Source organism: Gastrolobium bilobum, unplaced genomic scaffold (assembly GCF_033153095.1).
Source record: "Gastrolobium bilobum isolate Gb01-03AN ecotype WA unplaced genomic scaffold, APGP_CSIRO_Gbil_v1 utg73159, whole genome shotgun sequence".
Classification (NCBI taxonomy): Eukaryota; Viridiplantae; Streptophyta; class Magnoliopsida; order Fabales; family Fabaceae; genus Gastrolobium; species Gastrolobium bilobum.
The window spans coordinates 3618-23363 of NW_026896305.1; the positions used below are offsets into that span (position 1 = coordinate 3618).

The following is a 19746-nucleotide window of genomic DNA, read 5'->3' on the forward strand; positions in this document are numbered from 1 at the left end:
GGTGGTGGTTATAACAGTTTAACAGAAGGAACGGATTCACTGCTTTACTCTTAAAGGGGCTGTTTTCTCTGCTCAAGACTTAGCACCTTTTGGCTTTGTCCCAGTTTCTTTGCCTGCCAACTCTGATTCCTCAGCTCATGGTCTAGATGGCTCACAAGTTTCCATATTCCTATGGCTCCCTTGACTCCAACAGGTACTTAGTTCAGAACCTTAAAATGGACAAGTTGGCCCCTTATTCCTAAGGTGACCAGTAGTGTTTTTGCCATGACATCTACCTTCCCCAATGGCTAAGCTGTCTGAAATCCCTTCCTTATGGAAGTTCCTTTATCAGTATGTACCCAATTTCCATTGGCGCACAATGAATATAGCTTACTTAGCCAAAGAAATACAAAAAGCTTCGGTCAAGAGTTTTGAAAATAGTTCTTTAAGAGTTTCACAGTTTACCCGTTCCACAGATAGTTCATCTCATTGCTGATAGTTTAAACATAATTATTCTCAACTGAGATCACATAGACCCGAGATTCAGTCAAGAGATAACGATTAGGACGAAGAGAAAAATACTTATATTAATTTAAATGACAGTTTACAAAAATAAACAGAAAATGGAGAAAGATGGATATTTGCTCGTGAGGAGTCTTGATGGTTGGTTACAGAGAAGAAAAAAGGGGTTGTCACTTAACTACAGTTACAACTGAAAATTAAACTAAGTTACTAACTACTCCTAAGTGATCTCTTCCTTTCTGACTGCAAACCCTCCAGGATTCGATGATGTTTTTGTATGAGGGTGGTCCTATTTATATATGGAAGGAGAGTGGCAAGCTTGTAAATCCTTTGGAGCAAGTTGCTTGAATGAGGGGACGGGACGGTGGCAGCAGAGTATGGAAGCTGCGCAAATTGCTGGATGGAACAAGGTTTGGTGATGATTAGCTGTAGTTTGCAGGCCTTCCCATGTTTTGCTTCTGTTTTCAGCTAATGAGAACTTTTGATTCCCTGCTCTTCACGTTTCCAGCTGCTCAGTTGGTGCACCGCCTTGCTTTTTAGAAGTCTTTAACTCTACGTTACCTGCAAAGTGTACAGAAGCATTAAATGAATAGAGCAGGTGCATTAAATGCGTCTCAGTCTGTTCCCCTTTTAATATATTTTAAAGGAATACGTTACCATCCGTTCCCCCACTGTGTTTTTGTCACAAATGTGTAAAACAAGTGATTTTCATGCTGAAGTTGCTCATCAGATGAGGGAACATATGGTATTTTGCCATCAAAATGGGCTTAGATGGGAACGAATTTACGTCCCATCAAGTTAACCTAAATATAGTACACTAGCGCTCTACAAATTATGAATTAAGCGGAAGGCTTAACATGCGTATTTATTCTAGTTATGGAAAAAATACGAATAAACTTTTTCTTTTTTCCTATTAATGTTCTGATTTATCTTAACAATTAACGCATATCTTATTATTCCCTGTATTGCCACGTACAAAACTTAATTCCAAATGTTATAATCTGCACAGTCCCATATCTGTACAAATTTCTTGAACGGTCTACCTATGTCTATTCTAGTTATATTTGTACTTGACAGACATATTCCATTCAAATATGATCATAGAGACCATTTTGAGCAGAAAACCTACAGACAACAGAAAATCTACACAAAACATAAATAAACATTATCAAACTTAGAATTTATCCATGAATTCACACAGATTCTGACTCAATGTCAGTCTTGAACACAATTAAACATGCAAATCTTAAATTGCAACAGATACAATACATACTGAAATACCTCGTACTGAACTATGGCTTAAAGCCAATACACATATACATGCAAAAATTCATACTTCATTACAGATAATCAAAGTAAAGGCTAAACATGCCTTTCAAAAAGATAACAGCTGACAACATGCATGTATACTACACATGCCTCAAAAAGTATATACATATACACACATATCAAAATACAAAATCTAGCTCCAAGACTAGCCACTCTGCACAGGCCTCTTGCCTTGAGATGACTATTCAATAATTTCTAGAATACCTGAAATATATCCCCACAACACGGGGTGAGAAATAAATCTCGTAAACTCAAGGTTTATGGAGAAGTCTCTGTTGGGTGGTTTGCTGATGGTGGAAAAATATATATTCTGATAGGGGACGTTCCTCTGTTCTAAATTAGCAACATAAAACAGAGTTGTTCCCTTACTTCCAACCCAAGTGTGCAAGTGCACGCATCAAGTAATAATGGGTGTATTAATGCCCAGATTATTGTTCCCACGAGGACAGAACTCTAAATATTGTCTTAAACTATTTTATAAAGAATAAAAATGAAAAGAAAAGTTATTGATTGAACTGTCTGGTCAAACGTTCCCTACTGTCTTGACAACGTTCCTCAGGAACAGTAAGATCAGTCTGATGGCAAACAATTGCTCGCTGCGTTATATATGTGATTCTTCCTGTTTAAAAGAAGGTGTGATAATAATCATTGGAGTTTGATAGATACAAGATTAAACAAAGTAAAAATAAAATAGTAATAACTATAGTCAAGAGACAACAAGGTGGATGGTTTTAAAAATAGTTTAACAGAAGGAACGGATTCACTGCTCCATTCTTAAATAGTTATTTCCTCTGCTCAAGACTTAGCACTTTTTGGCTTTGTCCCAGTTTCTTATCTGCCAACTCTGATTCCTCAGCTCATGGACTAGATGGCTCACAAGTTTTCATATTCCTATGGCTCCCTTGACTCCAATAGGTACTCAGTACAGAACCTTAAAATGGACGAAGTAGCCCCTTATTCCTAAGGTGACCAATAGTATTTTTTCCATAACACTACCTTCCCCCAATGGCTAAGCTGTCTGAAATCCCTTCCTTAAGGAAGTTCCTTTCTCAGTATGTGTTCAATTTCCATTGATACACAATGAATATAGCTTACTTAGCCAAAGAAATACAAAAAGCTTCGGTCAAGAGTTTTGGAAATAATTCTTTAAGAGTTTTGCAGCTTATCCGTCCCACAGATATTTCAGCCCATGGCTGATACTTTAAACATAATTATTCTAAACTGAAGTCCCATAGACCCGAGATTCAGTTCAGAGATAACGAGTGGAAAGGAAAGAAGAAACACTTATATTGAAATGAAACAAGAAAGATTACAACAAAATATAAAATGGAGAAGATAGTTGATGCTCGTGAGGAGTCTCAAGTGAATGTTACAGAACAAGGTAGAAGAGTTGTCACTTAACTACAACTACAACTATACAAAATTAAACTACTAACTAATATTTAGGTGATCTCTTCTTCAGGAATTTTATTCCTAAGGAATTCGATGATGTCTTCGTGTTTGGGACGTCCTTTTTATGGGCAGAAGAGGGAGTGACAGTCTCGTAAAATCCTTTGGAGTTGGTTTCTTGACTGAAGGGATGGGGCGGTGGCAACAGTGTTTGGAATCTTTCAACTTGCTTGATGGGTTAGTTATTGTTGATGATTAGTCGTTTTCTTACAGTCCCTCATGCCTTGCTTTCTTCTTAGCCAATAAGAACTCTTGATTCTCTGTTGTTCACGTTTCTTGGTGCTTAAGTTGTGCACCGCCTTTGATTTTAGAAGACGTTGTTTCCACGTTTCCTGCAAAATGAACAGAAGCATTAAGTGAAGGGAGCAGGTGTAATAAATGCTCTTAATTCGTTCCCCTTTTAATATGTTTTTAAAGGATTACGTCATCATCTGTTCCCCCACTGTGTTTTTGTCACAAATGTGTAAAACAAATGATTTTCATGCTGAAGTTGCTCATCAGATGAGGGAACGGATGGTATTTTGCCATCAAAATGGGCTTAGATGGGAACAAATTTACGTCCCATCAGTCTCCACCCATGAGTTCAAGAGCAACCAGAGCCAACCAGTCCAGGTGCACTCATGGCCTATCTGAACATGTTCATTGTACAAGAACTCACATACCACAACCCATATCATATCAAATCATGTTATAATCTATATGAATGCAACTACGCTATATATCCGACTATCACAAAACACAAACATACAGATATACCTCCAAGATAATGAAATTCTAGTAGAATAAACAAAGAGGAAGAATCCTCCTAAACCAAGAGCTTACCTCTAGTAACTCCTAGCAAGCTTACTTGTACACAAGTAATCAAGTCAAATCCTCCGAACACTGATCAGGAATCTCTGTATCTCCCGATTCACACATGTACCCAAATATATATCAGATTTGACATACACACAACAACTTGTAACACAAGATTCATATCTTGTGCAATCCACATTACACTCTTTACAAATTCATTCTTAACAATTCATGCCCATGCCACAAGCCAACCTATCTTTAAACTTGATATTAAGTTAAACCTACATCCACACATTAACAATTAGAGACTTAATCATTCAAACTTACTTAAACACTTTTTATTTAAGCTTTTGTGATTTAATTATTAATTAACTTCAATTCCAACCATATTAACTCAACATGCATCAAAACATACACTTGAACTTAAACTTTCAAATCATTGATTTTATATCCTTTGAGTATCAAATTACTTTCACAAGTTCAAACACTTAAACCAACCATTCAATTACACTTTATTATCCACCAAATACATATAACATCATTCAAAATAAATTAAAAATCATGGATACCCAATTAAACTCATTTGGCTAAAACATGCATATTAGATTTTTCATGACTTTTATGCATTCAAACTTTAATCCAATGACACCACACCATCATCTACACATTGAATTCATGTTATAAACATTCAATTAATCATTTTGCACACAAACCCTAATCTACCTACACTTGGCCGAATTGTATACATAGGTAAGTACTTAGTGATTCTTTGTATTTTCATCACACAATTCATTAACAATTCATCACAAAACCTTAATTTCATCATCAATCATATACCAACACATCATTATGATACACTTAGTATGCATATTCAAATTTACAACTTGAACATCAACACTTTGCATGCATTTTTCTTAACATATAAATCATTAATTAAACTTTAAATCATCAATTAAACATCACACCACATCAATTAACATACAAATATCATCAAATCATATCAAGCCCCAATTTACTATTCATGGCCGAAATTAGAAGTTAGGGTTAGGTTTGATTCTTGCAATTTTTCAAGAATTCAAGATATTGTCTTTGATTTACAACATTAAACAACCAATTTTCAAAACAAAACCACTTCAAAATTCATCATCAACATACATAGAAATTGATGTTGAATACAAGAACACAAATGTTCATAAATTATCATCAAATCAACAAAGTTGTTAGCAATTACCTTGTATAGCTTCCTTTAGGTAATTCTTAAGCTTTTTCCAACATAAAAACCAAACAAAACTCATCCAAAATACCAAAGTGCAGCAGCCATGTTCAACCTTTAGAAGGGATTATCTCACTTAATATAAGGCTAGAAGGTGTATGGTTTGAGGGCTTTTGCTCACAAGCTCACAAGGAATCTTTTTCATGTTGAAAATTTCTTGAAATTATGACTAGAAATCAAGTTCTCTCAAGCTCTCACTCACCATGGATGCCACGGTCATGGAGGAGAAGAAGATGAAGTATTTTTTGTGTCTTGAAGAAAGAATAGGAAGATGACAAGTGGTTTAAAATTAAAAGGTTTAAAGCTTTACTTTTTATGACTTTTTCACCTTTTTAATTTGGATTTTTCTATCAAACTTTCAAGACAAGCCAAGCACTCCTACCATCAGATTTGTGCATGAAATGCACTTCAAATGGTGTAGGAACCGACTTGCACAAGTGGAGGAAGAATAACACACAATTTTTTACTTTTCAAAGCTTTAAAGTAACTTAATTTTCATTGGTTTTCACTTTACACATCATCCACTTGAATTTTTGACCAACTGTTGCGGATCTAGCAAGTGTACTAGTCGTACAAGTAATAAAATGATGAGTAAAGATCGTTCCCACGAGGATTTATGTCAAGCACTGACTAACCATATATACTTAAGTTGAATCAAATGAAAGATATTTGTTTGCATAGATTTCTTGTCACCAGAAACTACACTGAATTGAATTAAAACTTGATAAATAAATAAAATGTAAATTATAATGTAAGCAAGTAGTCAAATGTCAATTTCCCTCAAGCATGAATTTATAGATGAACAAATTTCCATTATGAATTATCTACTATGTGATGTTGATCAACCTTTTTCTTATCATCTCAAGATATAATCCTTTACTACCCTGATAGACATTATTAATCAGAAACCTCAATCCCTTGGTGATTCCTTTCTTAATATATGCATTAATTACTAAGGTCTTAAGATCACATCAGAATCCTAGCATCAATCCCTTGACTACTAGAACACTAATGATGAAGTTGTCAAAAATAGAGAAACAATGTAAACATGTCTGTTCTACACTATTCCTCAACATGAAGAATTAATCAAGATAACTTCATACAATCACATAATAGATAAACAAAACATCTAATTAACCGTTCATAAATTCAAACTTGAGTTCCATTGAATCAGACTACAAAGGACTCTACTCAGACATAATACAAATAATAACAAGAGAAGAAGAAGAAAGATCAAACTCCATTGTCATGATAGTTGAGTCTTCAATCTTCAAGTACAATTACATGAAGTATACTAACTATTACAATATTAAGTCCTAAGAATTTGGAAAATCAGAGAAAATGAGGAGTCAGATCAGATCTATGAAAGATCTGACCTGATCTCCCTTCTCCTAGCGTGATGGGGAAAGTCAGAATATCATAGAATGGATATGAGAGAGTTGCATCTGATTCTCCTCTTGTGAAGGCCCCTTGTCCTTTTATAATTTACAAATTACAACAGAAATTTAATATGAGCGGTAAAACGTTCAGAATGAGTGTTTTAGCGTCCATGCTTGACGGATGCCCAACTGCTTTCAACTAACTTGAACGCTAAAACGTTCATGAATGGCCGTTTTAGCGTCCATGCCTTGTGAATGCTCAACTGTCCTCAACTGACTCCCCCGCTAAAACACTTGGTTTGGACATTTTAGCGTTGGAGACCAGAGGCTTTTTCCAACATTAGGGCGCTAAAACGTTCGCTGAAGGAAGTTTTAGCGCCCAAGACCAGCAACTTTTCATCCTCGGAATGCAGAAGCGCGCTAAAACGTTCTGTGTGGACGTTTTAGCGCTCAGCACCAGCAAGTTTTGGCCTCTTTCTGCAGCAGGGAGCTAAAACGTTCTGTGTGGACGTTTTAGCGCTCAACACTTAGGCATTTTTCTCTTCTTCAAAATCTCATTCCTTCTCTAGTTGCCTTTTTAGCTTGCTTTTCCTACAAGAACAATACAAATTCTCAATAAAGCTTCTTGAACTTGTAGTTGAGGAAATTCTAAGATATTAACCTCTTTTTCCATCATTTAATCACACAAATTTATACTAATTCATGCTCAAAAACCTGATTAACTAAGGGTTCATCACCAACCAATCATACAATAATATAATTACACATCACATATATCATAGAAAGCAAGACAATCATCTTTGACCAAAGATTCAGCCTAGGTGTAAAGTTAAAGCTTACTTTTTAAACTAGTTGACTTTTTAATTAATCAAACTTTGACATATTTATTTAAATTATTCTACGCATCAAATAATTAAATTAAACACATATAAAAACCTTAGAATTTACCAGAAAATTTAACTAGACTGTCAGAACTCAGTTCAGACCTAGTTTGCAAAATTACTAAAATACCCATGATACACAATTTTATGTATTTTTGTCTCTAAACGCAACTTATGTTCTTTTTAGGTTCTAATTGACTTGTTAGCCATGTATTGTATCCTTACATCCATTATCATGATAGTTTCATGATTCAACTGACAGAATTTCCTTAACAGACATAGGATTTACACACTGTCTCACCTAATTGTCAAACTTTATACATTTTGAGAATTAGGGTTGTTATAGAGTCCATAGTCATCTTCCATTCTAGAGTCAAGTTATCGAGTGTTGCAACTAAAGTATCTCAACTATTAGGCAACAAGCTGAGAAGCAAGAGAGCTTGCAACTCGTTATCAATCTTCATGTTAATCTTCGTCAGCTAATTTGAGTGCCTTGTATGTATTCAAATGCTCAATCATGTTGTGTCTATCCTTATAGTCTAACTTCATAAGTCGATGCACTTGGTGTGATTTGTTGTATGGCATATTTTTCTAAATCAAATATTCAAGCTTCATCTATATTTCGTGAGCATTTGTGTACGTTGACACGTTCTCGAATAAGCTTTTGTCGATGCACTTGCGAATTATAGCAATCACTTTTCGATTGAGGAGATCCCACTCTTTATTGTTATTCCTTTCTACCTTGTTCATGCTCAAGATGAACTCATACAAATTTTTGCAATAAAGATGATCCTCCATTACCATCATATGTGACGGCTCTCTCCATCTCTAACTTCACAAAGCCCTCGATCTAAGAGCTCAATACCACTATTGTGTCATGGAGCCCGACACTTATAGTCAAACTTTTCAATATATATCAAAGAGCCCGACTCTTTTAGCCCGGCTCACAAAAGCATCAACGAGCAAATGTAAATAAAAATCAAAACAGAGACAAGGATAGTAGATAAACCACCAAATTTAATGTGCAAAATCTCTTCAATGTAAAGAGTAAAAAGCACATGACCTAGAAATTAGAGGAACTCACCTTTTAAAAGGATGACTTATAAATAATAATTCTCTCACACAAAGGTGGATCTCTCTCTGTAGGCGATAAGGATCCTACACTATTTGGTTTCTTCTTTTTCATCTTCCATTCTAGAGTCAAGTTATCGAGTGTTGCAACTAAAGTATCTCAACTATTAGGCAACAAGCTGAGAAGCAAGAGAGCTTGCAACTCGTTATCAATCTTCATGTTAATCTTCGTCAGCTAATTTGAGTGCCTTGTATGTATTCAAATGCTCAATCATGTTGTGTCTATCCTTATAGTCTAACTTCATAAGTCGATGCACTTGGTGTGATTTGTTGTATGGCATATTTTTCTAAATCAAATATTCAAGCTTCATCTATATTTCGTGAGCATTTGTGTATGTTGACACGTTCTCGAATAAGCTTTTGTCGATGCACTTGCGAATTATAGCAATCACTTTTCGATTGAGGAGATCCCACTCTTTATTGTTATTCCTTTCTACCTTGTTCATGCTCAAGATGAACTCATACAAATTTTTGCAATAAAGATGATCCTCCATTACCATCATATGTGACGGCTCTCTCCATCTCTAACTTCACAAAGCCCTCGATCTAAGAGCTCAATACCATTATTGTGTCATGAGCCCGACACTTATAGTCAAACTTTTCAATATATATCAAAGAGCCCGACTCTTTTAGCCCGGCTCACAAAAGCATCAACGAGCAAATGTAAATAAAAATCAAAACAGAGACAAGGATAGTAGATAAACCACCAAATTTAATGTGCAAAATCTCTTCAATGTAAAGAGTAAAAAGCACATGACCTAGAAATTAGAGGAACTCACCTTTTAAAAGGATGACTTATAAATAATAATTCTCTCACACAAAGGTGGATCTCTCTCTGTAGGCGATAAGGATCCTACACTATTTGGTTTCTTCTTTTTCATCTTCAGCGATGACATTAGATATCTTCTTCAAAGGGTTTATTCTTTAGCTTTTCGCTTTGCTTTTTCTCTTCTTCTTTTTGCAGCCCTAACAACAGCAATAAAAATATATTTTTAAACAAGAGATTAGTACAATAAATCAATCAGGCTAGAGACCCAACACAACTTAGACTTTATTGGTATAGAGGGATTTAGGTTGCTTGACCCAATACATGTATTATGTATAAGCTTCAAACCTTTGCTTCCTATTTTAAAAAAAAGGAAATTGATAATTTTCATTTAAAACACTCAATTTATTTTTTATTTTTTTATGTACTATGATAGATGCATGGAACAGATCTACCTACCAACATAGTTGACTTCAATAAGATTAAATAGCTCTACATACCAACCCATTTGACTTGTATACTTATGCACTGTTTATTAAAATTTGTGGTACCTATATCATTTAAGAATTAAATAATATTTTTGTATAATAAAAAAACAGTTTATCATTTTTGGTTTTAATAAAATTAACTACAGTATTTGGGCTAAAGCCTTGAAATATATATATATATATATATATATATATATATATATATATATGTACACACAATATTCTGCTATAAAAATTTACTAATCTATTTAAAAAAATTGATAAATAAATAATCTGTCATATTTCTTAACATAAAAAAAGTATCCTTTTGTATAAGTTTTTACCCAAATAGAAATTACGAGAACAAAATTAAACCCCTTTGTGCTCAGTAATAGATACGTGGAATTACATTTCAAAATAGATTTGCTTTTTGATGAAATCAAAATAGAATATAATGTTCTCTACAGATCAACCAAGTTGACTTGTAGACTTTTGCAGTATTCTAATAAACTTTGTGGACACCTATGTCCTCCAAGAATTAAAATAGTATTTATTTCATTTTTAATTTTATAAAACTAAAAACCATAACCATTACAAACTACAAAGTATTCGATAAATTGTTTTTTCTATTTTGGAAGAATATGTATTTTGCAGAAAAATCTCAAACATATATAAAATATTATTATAGAGATTGCGATATTACTATTTTTAATTTTATCATATATTTTCTCCTACATTTCCTTAAAAAAATCAAATGAAAACAATTATATCATATATGTTTTGGGAGGCACCCATAAAGGTATTAATAAAATTAACATTGATATTGAGGGTGCCTTGCAGAATATTTATTAATCAATAATTTATCATAAATTTTTAAAAAAAAATTATCAAACATAATTAACAAGTGATAAATATTTAACAACTCATATTAAGTATATAAGTATTCATTTAAACAAAATAGTAAATGAATACTCATACGCTTTCCCATTTATAATTGATTTTTTCTTTTTTGGAAACAATGAATAATACTAGTAACACTCATTGGGACCCAATCAAGAAATCTTTTCGTGAAACTAGAAAAGGAGAGGGGCTCTCTAGGAAATACGGAGAGGAGTAGGAATAGGAAAGGGGACCCCGCACCCCTCCCATGAGGTCCCTAGCTAGTCTAAATCACACAAGCAACCATCAGTGGAATCTTCTTGGTTGAAATTTGATGTAATTTTAAAATGTACTTTCTTAAGGATTTAATGAATGATAATACTATACTAGTAACCATTACAGAAATTTCTTAGTTGAGTTTTGATGTAATTTTAAACTCTACTTTCTAAAGGATTTAATGCGTGAAAATACTATGATAAATGCACTAATAGCCAATTTACTTGCCTTTGCTATTCGTTTATCGACCATTTATTACATTTTATAGGTCAAATTTACAGTTTGCATTTACACTATTCAGTTATTCTAATGTGAGATTTAATTAATTTGTGTAAATTTTTAGCAAGTTATAGTTAATAAACCAACTAAGTTGACTTTGAATACTTTTTTTGCACTTAGAATGGAAAACAAAGGTTTTGTGTTGTAATAATAAATTTTGTGAAAATCTATATATCCTTTAAGAATTAAAATAACTTGTAATAAAAAAAATAATGGCATGTCATTTTTATTTTCGATAAATTTTATTATATTATCGTATTTTCAAAATTTTATTAAGCAAAATTTGTATTTTTAGATATATAAATAATATTTTGTGTTTCTTAAAATAAAAAATCATTCAATGGGTCTAACTCGGTTGGCAATACATACCAAGTAGGTGAGGAAGAGAAATGAGTTCGATTCCAAAAAAAAAAAAAAACACCATTTTATATAAGCTTTTTCACAAATGAAATTTTTTTAAAAAAAAAAAAAGTTTGTCATTTATAAACTTAATTGACTAAATTAAATTAATTTTAAAGGAAAAAATTGTTAAAAGTATATTATCATTTAATTTTTGTTTTTTAGTTTTCCATCGGTTCATCCTTTGAACTATTATTCTTGAACTTGAGACGTTTGATTAAGGGATTCAAATTCCTTATCACGTGTGCCAAGGATGTTTGTTTATTATTGTTTAATTTGATTATTAAAGAAGATTGATATCCGTGAATAATATCATTTAATTTGTTTTTATGTTATTAAAAAATGAAATTCATTTTCCAACATTAGTGTCCAAACTCGTAATCTCAACGTTTTCTCCAATTATAAATATACTACCCACCAAGCCTTTCTTCTCCCAAGCTCAAAACATCATTGCTCAAGCAAGAACAACCAACGTTGAATACTTGATCATATCTTTTTCTTCTCTTATAGTATCTCTTCATCTAGAGAAGAACACTTCGAAACCATGGAAGGAGGCATACCAGAAGCTGATATGTCTGCTTTCAGAGAATGTTTATCTCTTTCATGGAAGAATCCTTATGTTCTTCGCCTTGCTTTCTCTGCTGGAATTGGTGGCCTTCTCTTTGGTTATGACACTGGTAAGTAACAAAAAATTTCATGTATTATTATTTATACTCCATTTTAATCACCTTGTTCTTCTTAAATCTCTTTCTCTCTTAGCATCTTTGTCTTGTTTTCCTAGTTTTTAACTCCCATATTAAACACCCCATTTCTCTGTTTCTCACCCTCTTATCTAAGAAGCACCTTCATCTCTATGCTTTTTCTTACCCTGATATAGCAAAAAATACTTAAAGAGTACACTGCTTCTGTATCATATTTTAATTTTAATAGAATTAATAATATATTTTACTATAAGGGTACATAATTTTCTTTCATATAAGAACATATTATTATTATTGTTATTATTACTTGGATTATGGTTAATAATTGGTGGGTATATGCAGGAGTGATATCTGGGGCTCTTTTGTATATCAGAGATGACTTCAAAGCAGTTGATAGGGAAACTTGGCTTCAGGTAATACCTACAACCTTCCTTGAGGCCATATATGAAAAGAGGAAATCTTAGTTTACCAATCAATTCAAATTTCTTCTTGTGAATCCCAACCTTTTCTTTAATGGACTTTAATACCCTTTCATCTTCTCTGTTTACAGTCACCAACTTGCACAAAATAACAAAACAATGGTTTTCTATCTTTCATACCTTTTACGAAACCTCAAAGTTTCATTTTTTTTAATCATTTTTTGTTGTAATAATTTTACCAGCAACTTGGGAAACCTGTTTAGATATATATAATTTTGGAGAATAATGTTTATCATGTTGCTCTTACATACATATAAAAAAAAGTGTGTATAAGTCTTTTTTTTTTCTTTTTCCCTTGTATAGGTCCACATATTTTTATATGTATGTAAGAGATAAAATTATCTCCTATAACATTAGAAAATTAGTCCATAATTTTTTAAAAATTTAACAGATGGAGTTTAAGATTCATTTTTTTTTTTTTTATGTGAGTTTGCAAATTTTCAAAGGTTTCGGTGGATAAATTTAATACCTGATCCGTATTCATCGGATGAGATCCATTTAATATATTTTGGATAATCTTTACATTTTTTATTACATAAACCCATTTTTTTCTTCACGCCTTCTTAAAGACATAAAAAAAATATTAATTACCGGATTCTTCTGTACTTACATCTTTTTTTTTTCTTTTTTTTTTGGTAGTTAAGTACTTACATCTTTTACTTCAATGTAAAAGTGTATAAAATAAGGTAAATGTGATTAAAATTAAATGAAAAAAATATAGATGTAAGGGGATACGTGTCTAAGCCCAAGATATTCTCACATAATTTAAAATTAAGATAAAAAATATATATCCCCACATTAATTAATGTCACGCCTCAACATATGCTCTGTTGGCCCAATAGGGGGGGATCTCCAACAAATTAAAAGCAAGATTGAACACCAACTTTTTTTTTTTTTTTGGTAGAGAATTATATTCTTAATCTGCATCATTAATCATCAAACAATTCATTAAAAGAGTTCATAACATAACAGAGAATACGTGTGACACTTTAATTCTGATATAATTCTACAATTTAATAATTCATTCGGCATAACCATAAAAAACATGCACTAAAAGTCAGATTCTTTTCTTCTTTTTGCCCCATCTTTCTATTTGTTTTCAATTTCATGTATGATATATTGATGATAAAAAGTTTATTATGCAATAATTTGTTACTCAATTGAAATTGTGAGTAAAATTATAAATGGGATGCAACAAAATCTAGAAGGCAACCATAGGTTATATATACATAATCCCTTACACAATACTTTTGTGTTAATTTTCCTTTTCCTTTTCCGAAAGGATGTAAAAGAAAAACCTATGGTTCTTTTATTTTTCTTTTGAATTCAAAGTACTTATTGTCATGTTGTTGTGAATTGTGAATTATGAAAAAACGTTTCAGGAAGCCATAGTGAGTTTTGCACTTGCTGGAGCAATCATAGGAGCTGCAGTTGGTGGATGGATGAATGATAGATTTGGAAGGAGAGTAGCAATCATTGTTGCAGATACCCTCTTTTTAATAGGGTCTGTGATCATGGCTGCTGCTATAAATCCAACTGTTCTCATTGTGGGTCGAGTATTTGTTGGCCTTGGTGTTGGCATGGCTTCAATGGCATCCCCTTTGTATATTTCAGAGGCTTCCCCAACAAGAGTTCGAGGAGCCCTTGTTAGTCTTAACAGTTTTCTTATAACTGGAGGACAGTTCCTTTCCTACCTCATCAACTTGGCCTTCACTAAGGTGAGAAACTATGCTATCATTTTATCTGTTTGTTCCAATGTTGTGTGATATATGTTATACAATTGTGACAGTATGAAACATGCCTAGTTGATATATACAGGATGTTTGAAGTTCTTTTGTTCCATAGTATAAATTTTGCACCTTGTTCTTTTGTGATGTGTGAAGAAAAGTCATGACACAATAGTTAGTGTTGTCACTTGTCTCCATGTCACTTAGGTCACATGTTGAATTCATGTAATTAGTCTCTTCAATTCTTAATAAAAGGCGAAACTAGAGTAGTGGTAAATTGTTTCTTTATGATTGAAAGGTTACGACTTCAAATCCAGGAAAGCCGCTTTACAAATATATAAGATTAACACTTTCTATAAAGATTGTCCTCACTCCACTTTCTCCAGTCGGGGTTTAATGGCTTTTTGGTTTTGATGTGCTAAAAGAATTTGTGCTTAATTTTTCATTCAGGCACCAGGGACATGGAGGTGGATGTTAGGGGTAGCAGCAGCACCAGCTTTGATACAAATTGTACTAATGTTGTCACTCCCAGAATCACCTCGTTGGCTTTACAGGAAGGTTAGTTCATCATCATCAGTCATCAATTATCACCAAGTTTTCAGTCTGTGAAATACTAAATCTTCATTGTTATTCCTTTTTCTTCTTCTTTTTTCAGGGTAGGGAGGAGGAAAGCAAAGTAATTCTGAAAAAGATTTACCCTCCTCAGGATGTTGAAGCTGAAATTCTAGCTTTAAAGGAATCAGTTGATATGGAAATCAAGGAAGCAGAATCATCAGATAAGATAAGCATGATCAAACTATTGAAAACTACATCTGTTAGAAGAGGTTTATATGCAGGGATGGGCCTTCAAATCTTTCAGCAGTTTGTAGGTATCAACACTGTAATGTACTACAGCCCCACAATTGTTCAGTTAGCTGGTTTTGCATCTAACAGAACAGCACTGCTTCTTTCACTCATCACATCTGGGCTCAATGCATTTGGTTCAATTTTGAGCATATACTTCATTGATAAGACTGGTAGAAAAAAGCTTGCTCTAATAAGTTTGTGTGGTTGTGTTGGTGCTTTGGCTCTCCTAACTGTCGCTTTTCGTGAGAGTGAAATTCACTCTCCAATGGTTAGTGCCATTGAGACCTCAAATTTCAATAACACTTGTCCTGATTTCAAATCAGCTGTTAACCCTAGAGGATGGGATTGTGTGACATGCCTAAAGTCTTCACCATCTTGTGGTTTTTGTGCTGCTGCTCATGACAAGGTAAATCTATTCTATCCTTTCATTTTGCCAACCTCATTTTTTTTATTTTTTTTTGAAACTATGCATATAGCATGATCATACTGCTAGCACTGTTAATGTGCATTCACTTAACAATTTAAGTATTTGGTTGAAATTAACATAGTATCAGAGTTTTTATAATCAAGTGGTCTAGAGTTCAATTTTCACTGCCCACTATTCTATTAACAAATATTTAAATATTATGAAATTTCTTAATACAGGTAGACGGGATTGTGCATTATTCACCCTTCAAGTCTAACAGACTCTTGTGTGACACTTAACACTTACTTATCATATTTATTGACACTACTTTCAATTAAATTTGCAGCTATTACCTGGGGCTTGTTTGATCTCGAATTCTACTACAAAGGATTTGTGTGGCAATGATCATAGGGCATGGTACACTAGGGGATGTCCTAGCAAATATGGTTGGGCTGCATTAGTAGGCCTTGCTCTCTACATTATTTTCTTTTCACCTGGTATGGGAACTGTTCCATGGGTTATTAACTCTGAGATTTATCCCTTGAGATATAGAGGAATTTGTGGAGGAATGGCATCAACAACTGTTTGGGTTTCTAACCTCATTGTTTCACAATCCTTTTTATCATTGACACAAGCTATTGGGACAGCATGGACATTCATGATATTTGGAATTGTGGCTGTTGTAGCCATTTTCTTTGTCATTATTTTTGTACCAGAGACCAAGGGAGTTCCAATGGAAGAAGTAGAGAAGATGCTGGAACAAAGATCTTTACAATTTAAGTTTTGGCAGAAGAGAGATTCTGGCTCTGAGAAGCACTGACTCAGAAAAAAGCTCAGTTTTAAGTGGAGTCTTATTATATAGCTTTAAATAGTGATTTAGGTGTCTGAATATTTGGCAATGGTTTTTCTTGAGATATAAGATTTGCTGATATAGCATGTTAGTTCTATTGTGTACTTGATTAGTTGGATGGCTGAAAGTCCTTGTGAAATCATTATAAATACTCTTTTTACTTATGAAATAATAAAATTAAGTATTAAATGGTCACCAATTGCATTACATTGAAATCAGTACAAGATAGAAAATAAGGATTTCTTCTCTTTGCAGTGAAACTGCTATATCAATAATTCAATCATCAAGATTCAAACGAAACCATTTTCAGAATGGCCAATTTTTTCTCTTCTTTTTATACTAATTAGTTCAGCAACACATAAAAAATAATATTGATCAAAATAATAAGTCTTCATAATACAGAGTTGTATGCGTGCACGGTATTTAATGAAGCATCCAATTTAATTTAATTTATTTTTATATTATAGTGGGAATGGATTTTTAATTTCTTATATTAATACCATAATATCATCCGAAAAATATCAACCATGCATTTATAACTTAATAATTAAAAATTAAAAATTTTATTTTTTATTTTTTATTTTACAAGTTTTATTGTTAAAATTGTGAAAGTTAATTTCTCATACTAAAACTTTTTACATAACATAGAAATAAGAGTTAAAGATTTTATTTTCATACTTTATTACAATTTTTAAACTTATTTTTATCCTCTCTTTTTTTGTACAGAATTTTATTCTGTTTTTAATTAGACAACTTAACGAAGAAGCCAAGCAACATTTTCATTTTAATGTTTTTAATTTATTTTAAAGAAAAATTCAAAAAAAAACCCTGTAACTTTCCTCGTAATCATTTATCCACTCTCTAAAATTTTAAATCATTTATCCCCTTGATTTAAAGTTTCTTTATCACTTACCCCCTCACTTAGGGGGGTAAATGATAAAAAAACTTTAAGTCAAGGGGATAAGTGATAAAAAAATTTAAATAAAAGTATAAATGATTCAAAAAATTTGTGAGGGAGATAACTGATAATTAAGAAAACTCATAGGAATTTTTTTTAAATTTTCCCTTTATTTTATTAGTTACAGACTAAGACTAGCCCATTTCATAAAGTATTTTGCCGGTTTAACAATAACTACCAAATATTCGGGGGATTCCATATAGGTTTTAGTAGGTCTTAAATGAGTCAAAGAGCTTGTTAGAAATCTACAATCTTATCTATTTTTTTGCCTAATTTGATTTAACCCATTCTAAAATAAAAATAGTACATGTTTAAACTTAGGGTTTGCTACTCTTACTGTTATTGCAGATGAAAAATTTTGCATCAAACACGTTCATACTAGGATTCGTATGCGGATCCTGGCATTTAAAAAAAAAAAAAAAAGACAAGATCTGCATGTGCATCCTAACTTTTTATGTGTTACTGCAAAAAAATCTCTTGCACCCACCAGAGAAGTACATTTGCCTTAAACTTATTAGAAATTAGACCATATACTTATTTTCAAAAGCTTGGCATTTAAGCCTTTAGACGTGACTTGTATTTTTAATAAAATAATATAAATATAAATAAAAATACTACAATCTAATAACTATATCTTTTAGGGAAAAATGTGTGTCATTTTAAATGAGGTAAAGTTATGTCATTTTAAATAAGAGAAAGAGAGGACAAAAAAGATAAAGGTGTGGGTCTCACCTCTTTGTGAGAGTGAAATGATACAGGTTGTGTCATTTAAAAGGACAAATACTTTTTCTTATTTTTTAATATATAAATATAAATTTCTTAAAATATATTAAATATAAGTTTAAATTATGTCATTAAAATATAATAAATATGAATCAAAATAATTTCCTAAAACACATTTAAATATAAATTTAACTTTTAAATATCAATATAATTAAGTGCCAATTATATACATGTGTGTGTATGGGTGCATGCATACATGTCTATATAAATTTTTAATTTACTTTACATTAAATAAAATTTAATTCTATATAAAAAAATTAATACAATTCTGTTTATTTAATTGTTCTTTATTTTGAGTAATTAAATTATCAATATTTTGAACTGTGAGTTCAGCGTTGTATAGAGTAATCATAACCTATAGTTTATAGAATATAATATGTCATTTTTAAAGGTTTTGCATACTTAATAGGATAGATCAAACCTTGTATTTTTTAAAAATAAATCATGTAAAATTTTTAATTTAGCTTGGATCAAATTAATAAGTCAATTGACGTTTGAAATATTTTATATAAACTTAATTTATTTAAATTAAGGTGGCGTTTGGTAGAGGAGAAATTTTTTTTTGTCCGAAAATTTAGATTTTCAAAAATATGATTTTTATATTCAATTTACGATAATATTTAAAAATTAAAAAATTTAAAAAAATTTAATTTTCTAAGAATCCTATAAAATAATGTGTACCAAACGTCCCCTGAAGATAATATTATTGTCCCGGTGTTACAGGAAGGACACATTTTACTTTGCCAGGCAAAAATTTAAATTTGGAGAGAGAAGAAAAATTGAGGTGATAGTGGGCCCCATCTGTTGAATATCTCGTAACATAAGAATCGAATTACCCTTAAAATAAACCTTTATTTGACCTGACTTATCTACACTGAATAACACTAAATTACGTAGTTATAACTTATAACGTGTAATGTTACTCTGAATGTAAATTTTTTGGTATTAAAATTTTATTTAATCATATATAAAAATTTTGTATTCATATAAAAATATTTACAAATTATAATAAAATTTTCACTAATTTAATATATATATATATATATATATATATATATATTTATATATAACTTTTACATAATAAAATGATGTGATATTGCTTACCAAAAAAAAAAATGGTGTGAGATTCGTCAAGTTTGATATCTCTTTTCCAAAAAAAAAAATTAATAAAAAAAAAAAAAACAGAGTCTTG

General features: G+C 31.8%; 1 protein-coding gene across 1 annotated transcript; it reads left to right on the forward strand.

Moving 5' to 3' along the window:
• The first annotated feature begins 12252 nt into the window (after positions 1-12252).
• On the forward strand, positions 12253-17002 carry LOC133298799 (probable inositol transporter 2). The gene is made up of 6 exons (XM_061498151.1): positions 12253-12481; positions 12848-12918; positions 14367-14702; positions 15162-15269; positions 15367-15963; positions 16310-17002. The coding sequence occupies exons 1-6, from the start codon at positions 12349-12351 to the stop codon at positions 16781-16783; spliced, it is 1719 nt and encodes a 572-aa protein (XP_061354135.1). The 5' UTR covers positions 12253-12348; the 3' UTR covers positions 16784-17002.
• The last annotated feature ends 2744 nt before the right edge of the window (positions 17003-19746 follow it).

What these genes read in the sequence shown, in the direction of transcription:
- LOC133298799 (XM_061498151.1), top strand. Translation starts at nt 12,349, where the DNA reads ATGGAAGGAGGCATACCAGAAGCTGATATGTCTGCTTTCAGAGAATGT. An exon ending in ATAGGGAAACTTGGCTTCAG is followed by an intron (nt 12,919 to 14,366) that starts GTAATACCTACA and finishes AAAACGTTTCAG; the next exon opens with GAAGCCATAGTGAGTTTTGC. An exon ending in CTCGTTGGCTTTACAGGAAG is followed by an intron (nt 15,270 to 15,366) that starts GTTAGTTCATCA and finishes TTCTTTTTTCAG; the next exon opens with GGTAGGGAGGAGGAAAGCAA.